This window comes from Chelmon rostratus, chromosome 16, assembly GCF_017976325.1.
Source record: "Chelmon rostratus isolate fCheRos1 chromosome 16, fCheRos1.pri, whole genome shotgun sequence".
Taxonomy (NCBI): domain Eukaryota; kingdom Metazoa; phylum Chordata; class Actinopteri; order Chaetodontiformes; family Chaetodontidae; genus Chelmon; species Chelmon rostratus.
In genome coordinates, this window is record NC_055673.1 from 18,316,579 (window position 1) to 18,323,299 (window position 6,721).

The following is a 6,721-nucleotide window of genomic DNA, read 5'->3' on the forward strand; positions in this document are numbered from 1 at the left end:
AGTGCTTGTTACGGAAGACTCCCTCCTTATTAATGCCTTTTATGCAGGCTGGTGATTACGCACAGGTGCTCATGTATTTGCACAAGTGTATTTGGAGTCACACACACACATACACACACACACACACATTGTTATTGTGTTTGCATAACAATTGCAAAAGCAGAACGGTGCCACCTTATGAAATCAGTGTCACACCGGCTCTCATAACATGCCCTCTGCAGCGCATCATGCGTGATTTGAGTGTGCTGCACCTTTAAACGGCAGGCGTGGCTCTCCTACTACGACCCGCCTTTTATGCATAATAGCCAACTCTCCTTCCCCCGGATCATATAGTGCAGTTGTCGGCAAAGAAAAGTGACCACAGCCAAAGCCTGTCCAGCCCTCTGAGCGGCGGGACTGCGACCAGAAGGACTCATTTACCCCCACGACTGTTTACAACCCGAAGAAGACACCAAGCGGATCAGCGCGAAAGCGCACGTCTGAGCCAGACTCCGCGTAAGGAATCACTGTGGCTGCCGCTTTTTGGACACTTAAATTGCGCACGGCGGATTCATGAAGACGCAGGCAGCTTTTTCACTCTCAACACCAGGTAAAACTCACTGTAGTCCGCTCCTCTCGTGAGGATGTCAACACCACACAGGCGCAGGGACAGACTTTTCAGGTCATAAATGAGCAGCGTGAACTTGTGTGTTCGCAGCTTTCCGGCGCGCCTGCTGCTTAATTAACTGATCGGCGCTTTTTCAGTCGCAGCTGAATTCTTTGAGCTTGATAAGGAGTTGAACAGAGGAGGAGTCAGATAAACTACTTTACGCACGACTCCCCGGCCTGACCGGGTTCTTTGGCAGGCAGGACGGGTACCTGACTATCCAATTAATGAATTTCAACCTAATTTCATCTGTATTTTCTTCAGCAGTCAGCAAAAAATCGAAACCCCTATCCTCCTGTCTCTGTCACAGTACACTACTAAAACACTGTTATGTAATGAAACACTGTTGCGAAACTTGAACTTCTCAGCAGCAACAAAGCGTAGCCTAGTTTAACTTTAACTTTGCGATATTTAACTTGAGCATTTTTGCCTGAAAAATCCTCACAGTTGTCGGCTCTTCCAGCCTGTGTACGGTACCCCTCTGATTAACCTCAGAAGGACTCCGTTGCAGACCTAGTCTTAATTGGCACATCATGTTCTCATGCAGGTACTTAGTTTATCTGTCACACCTCACTAGATGGCTTTCTCTGAACGCTAGGACAATATTTTGCTCCAGCAAACAATATAATTAAACCAGTGTGATGCATCCAAAATAGCTGCATTATGCACAGCCACAAAATCAACCCATTCCCCCCAGAGGGCAACATGTCTAGGGACAGGGCTGTGATTATTTTGATGAGAATAAGGCTCAGTTCTCATACAACTGTTGGCTCTATCTCTGCGCAGACAGAGGGAACAGGGAGTGATTCACCCCACTGCCTGCAGCCCCCATGCCGGGCATTAGCTCCACCGCGCCTCGTTATGAAAACTGGGACATGGACCACCTCGACCACTACCAACATTATTTCTACGACGACCACCACGACCCGGATGAGGATTTCTTCAAGTCCACAGCACCCAGCGAGGACATATGGAAGAAATTCGAGCTGGTACCGACCCCGCCCATGTCCCCGATCCGGGCGGTGGAGGGGTCGGGCAGGGTCGGGCTGCTCTACCCGTCCCTGGGGGACAAGCTGGAGTGGGTCTCTCAGTTCTTAGGGCAGGAGGAGGAGCAGCAGCAGCTGCTGCTGCAGCAGCAGCAGCAACAGCAGCAGCAGGACCTGCCCTGCAAGCTGACCACGGCCAGTGACTCCTTCGGGAACCTGAGCTCCATCATAATCCAGGACTGCATGTGGAGCGGCTTCTCGGCCGGGCAGCAGCTGGACAGAGTTGTAGGGGAGCGCTGCGCCTCCTGTCCCGGGACGGGAGCTTCTGCCAAAGTCGCAGCTGGCTCTGCCGTTACCTCCCCGGGCAGAGCGCAGAGCGCCCCCGCCGACGCGTCAGCCCTCAGCGGACTGGCAGCGGACTGTGTGGACCCGGCTGCGGTGCTCACTTTCCCTTTGACCGGCGGATGCAAGAAACAGGTGTCCTCTGGTTCAGAGTCACACACCGACTCATCAGGTCAGTGAACAGACCGAATAAGCAACATATTGCACTTTTCTATACAGAGAAGCATTTTACTACAGTTACTTCTTTGATTTAGTCTGTCTGTGGTGAAATGAGCTTAATGATCATGACCTGACATGCTATATTCATACTCTATATGTGGTTTAGTGACCACTATCACTCATTATGACGGTTTTCTCATAGTATTTAAAAACTATTCCTTTTTATTTTCTAAAAATATGTCTACTTAGTCTCTCTCTTATTTGGCTGCCCACATGCATTTTGTTCCAGGCTTTTTAAAATTTTTTATAAGGGTTGGGCCGGAGGTTTGCCTGACCTGAAATGTCATGTTGCCTGCACTCATTTAGTTAATATTTTGCTTTGATTAGCCATTATCTGGCCATAGGGGCCGGCACGGCACATGACTGCATTGCGTTACCTTGGTGCATGCAACACATGCTTCAAGCCCAGAGAGCGACACGCCCATTGAAACATCTGCTGCTTGGCCTGGCTCCAGCAGACCAGCTGCTACCTCTCCCTGCTCCTCCAGTCTGACTTATGATAACAATATCCTCTCCGCGCTCCCTGGCTCGGATTTGACGTGAATTCAATAAGAGCCCTGGTTATTGCTGAAACTTTATGTAACAAGGAGGGAAGGGAAGTCAACTCTCTTTTAGTTACTGTGTCTAGCCAAAATCTTGCTTGAGACCTACTCTTTCCATTTCCAACGCATATGATTGAGACTGGTATGTAGGCTGCCATGTGATGTTGAGCTTGGACCATGCATAATGGTGTGTGGAATGCCACAAAGGGAACTTGTTGCTGCATTCCTCCACTCAACAGGCTGCAGCGCCAATTGTGTCAGTGGGTGGATTTGGTCCGAGCCAGCCCGGGCTGTGAATAGAGCGGGATTAGCCATTTAGGAGGTCGGCTGGGCCCGCAGAATTCTTTGACACGAGTTTGAGGCAGTATTACGCACCATTTCTGCGGATAATATGTGTTCAAAGAGGAGGAGAATGAGCAGTCGTAGGAAATGAATGTAAGCTTAAGCTCCAATAAAGAGCCATTATAGGGCTACTTGAGGGAATTCATTCTGTATGCCTTGTAATATGAGATGTCATCTTTTGTCATATAAATGCTGTTGTAAATAATAGGCTGGCACCACTCCCTCTTTCCCCAGCTTCTCTTTATATGTTATTCATGTAGAGATTACTACTTTCTGACAGAGGTGCAATTACTTTAAAAGTGTGTTTCAATTTACAAGAGCATTGAAAATCTCCCAGGAGTCTAGCCAGCTGGCGGAAATCAAGTCGATAAGACCTTTCCTCATGTTTAATACCTCGCTTCCACTCTAGTAAATAGAGCAGCAAATTGTTTTAAACGTGTGCAGCGTTGAATATCAGTCGGCTCATTTTAGCAAGTTGAAGGGAAAATTTGCGTCTTCGCCTAACCTGCCTCTGCCTCTCATCCTCACTGGCTCCACGTGAAGTGAGCTAATTTCCACTCAGGGAGCTGACCTAATGCAGTGAATCATCACTGAGAGTGTGTGTGTGTGAGATCATGTAGATTTCATGAGGTTGTGTGCATTAACTTTTTACAGAAGCGTTTAATTGGTTTAAGGAGGCAGGCGAGTGATTCCACCGATGTGGCTCATCTTTCCAGCTTTAGCTGCCACCTGCACTCCTCACCAGGTGTTTTGTATAATTAAACACACAGTTTAAGACCTTTCCTCTTGCTGTTTCAGATGATGATGACAAAGACGAGGATGAAGAGGAGATTGACGTGGTGACAGTGGAGCACAAGCAGCAACGCAAACCTCGTCGACTGGTCAACACTCGCAAACCAGTGACCATAACGGTGCGGGCCGACCCCCTCGACCCCGGCATGAAGCGTTTCCACATCTCCATCCACCAACAGCAGCACAACTATGCTGCGCCCTCCCCGGACACACTCCCTCCGCCGGCCGAGCCGCCTCGGAAGAGGGTCCGGCAGGAGGCCTCCACCCAGATCACCCAACCGCACCAGAACTCTCATTACCACCAGCCGCGGCCCGGCCACGCCCCTCTGAACTTAGACAGCAGGAAGTCTCATGTGGCCATGGCTGGACTCAGGTCAGAGTCCCCTAACCTCAGCGCTTCCTCTCCTACCTCCTCTGCATCACCTTCATCTCCTCCCTCCTCCTCCTCCTCCTCCTCCTCCTCCTCTTCTTCCTCAAGTTCCCATCCCCATAGCTCTCCCTCAAAGGCCCACTTCCTCTCCCACCTGTCCAGCCCCCAGTCCTCCGACTGCGAGGACACAGACAAACGCAAGGCGCACAACTTCCTGGAGCGCAAGCGAAGGAACGACCTGCGCTCGCGGTTCCTGTCGCTGCGGGACGAGATCCCGGGCCTGGCGGACTGCCCCAAGACGCCGAAGGTGGCGATCCTGACGCGAGCCACAGAGTACCTGCAGCAGCTACACGTCAGCGAGAGGCAGAAGGCTCAGGAGAGGAAGCAGCTGAAAGCCAGGCAGCTGCAGCTGCTGCAGAGGCTGGCGCACCTGAAACGATCCTGAGCGACAGGGGTCGGCCGTCACCGCACACGTACACTCACAGAACTGAACGGGACTACATGAAGGAGAAAAGACACTAATGTTCACTTTGAATTGGTCACGTTGGAATTGTGCGGGTGGGTTGTTTTTTTGTTTTTTTTTTAGTTTTGTGGTTTGCACATTAGCTTCTGAGTGATTGACGAGGCCGTGAGCCGGTCAGGACAGCCAGCATGGGACTGATCTTATGGGACATCTAACAGGCAGATTAACATGTCCATGGTTACTCAAGATTTGGTTTGTCAAACTGTTGTATTTCCCCCTGCTAAAAACTGTTGCTTGCTACAGGGACGCTTGTTGTGAATGCAGCAGCTTCTAGTTGAAATACTGCTACAACTGTGCTGTTTTAACTGCTGCATGGTCTGGTCAGACACCTCCTTGATTGTGACAGGGCTTGGTGTGCTTGCACAGCAGCGATGTCTCCTCTTTCTAACAGTCTGAAGTGTTTCTCTGGAGAGTCTCCTCCAAATTTCAGCTTCTCTACAGAGGTGCAGCCCCCTGCTCCTTAGCTCTTGGCATACAACTTGTACATTTTGTTATCAAGTTGTGCCTTTTTTCTGCTCTGCTCTTCTTTTCTATTTTTTCTTTTCTCTCATTCTCCATAGCATCGAACCTCTTCTTGCTCTCTTCTTCGCTTTTTTTTTTTTTTGCTTGTCAGCCGTTGAAGCTTCTAGCTCTACGCTTGTGGATAATGGGAATGCAGGGGGCTGTAGTGGGACTGTGCTGAGCCATGCAACAATAACAACTGGAAGGATACAATATGAACTGCGCCTCCTGGAATAGCTCAGGTTAAGTCCTAACATCTGTGCCTGCAGGTTTCCATTCATAAACTTTTCTTCTTGCACCACAAATGTTTCTGCAGTAGCGCAGAGCCCCACAGTAACGGCCCGTTTAGTAGCATCGTTTGGAGAAATCAATATGAATATAAATAAATGAGAAAAAATGTTGCCACGCAGGCATTGTTGAGATTGATCTTATTTTCAATCAAAATCTGCAAAAAAAAAAAAAACACTATGAGGGTCTTTATCAAGGTTCCTCTCTGTCTTTATTATTGTTGTGCCATGGAGACCAGCCAAAAGATGAATGGTGGCTTCATATGATCAACCAAAAGAAGAGAATGGCTTAAATTTGATCGGTATGTTTAAGCAACATGAAAAATGCCAACTTTTGCTTGGAGACGAAGCCCACTGAGTTCCAACTGTACTTCCTTCATCTTGCTGTCTGATATATTTGTAATTATTATTATTTTTTTGCATTTGATGTAATGCCTATAGAAGCCTTTCAATGTATGTAGACTATCCTGTTGGATGTTATGTATATAGTACCCTTACTGTACAGTCCCTTCCAAACCAAAACCAGAGCTGTCTACTATACTCATCCTAGTTTTTGTTCGGCCCTGCGTCCTAAACTGGGGCCAAGCTTGCTGGCTTTTCAAAGATAACTCAAAGCTTCTATTTTTGTTAATAAAATGATTATGAAAAAGAGTCAAAATAAAACACTTACTGAACATTGATCACACTAGCCACTTTGTCAACACAATCTGTTTTTTTGTTGTTTTTTTTTTTGCAATGCCTACTTGTTTTCTTTACTGTTCATTGATTTTTCTGTCTCTGGGGTTTCTTTGTACAAGTCAGAGTTGACAAAAGTTTTATACTATATTTTCCTACCGAGCTGTGTTTCAGTGTGAGCTAATGACTGTTTTTGTTATTGTAGCTGGCAGGGCTTTATTGGTGGTTATGTGTTGAAAATTGGCACGTATGCTCCGCTTTCTCTCTGTGGAGTGGAAAGCACCTGAATGCTCCTGTATTCAATCCAATCACTCTAGCTGGAGCACTCTCTTAAATCTGGTGCGGGTGGTGGTGGGGCGGGGGGTTAGACTTAAGAGGATCTGCCGATTAAACTTCTGGCCGTGTGTAGCCTTAGTGACCTTAATGTTACTGCTTTCTATCTGCTTTTTTTTTTGAGAGGCCAGTGCTCCCTATTGTCCCATAAGCCATGCAACAG

At 47.9% G+C, this 6,721-nt stretch overlaps 1 protein-coding gene across 1 annotated transcript; it reads left to right on the plus strand.

The window, feature by feature from the left end:
• Positions 1-346: 346 nt before the first annotated feature.
• myclb (MYCL proto-oncogene, bHLH transcription factor b) lies at positions 347-5,763 on the plus strand. The gene is made up of 3 exons (XM_041956095.1): positions 347-589; positions 1,433-2,146; positions 3,876-5,763. The coding sequence occupies exons 2-3, from the start codon at positions 1,477-1,479 to the stop codon at positions 4,682-4,684; spliced, it is 1,479 nt and encodes a 492-aa protein (XP_041812029.1). The 5' UTR covers positions 347-589; positions 1,433-1,476; the 3' UTR covers positions 4,685-5,763.
• The last annotated feature ends 958 nt before the right edge of the window (positions 5,764-6,721 follow it).

Coding starts and splice junctions, on each gene's coding strand:
- myclb (XM_041956095.1), top strand. CDS start 1,477: ATGCCGGGCATTAGCTCCACCGCGCCTCGTTATGAAAACTGGGACATG. Junction 2,147..3,875: donor GTCACACACCGACTCATCAG/GTCAGTGAACAG, acceptor TTGCTGTTTCAG/ATGATGATGACAAAGACGAG.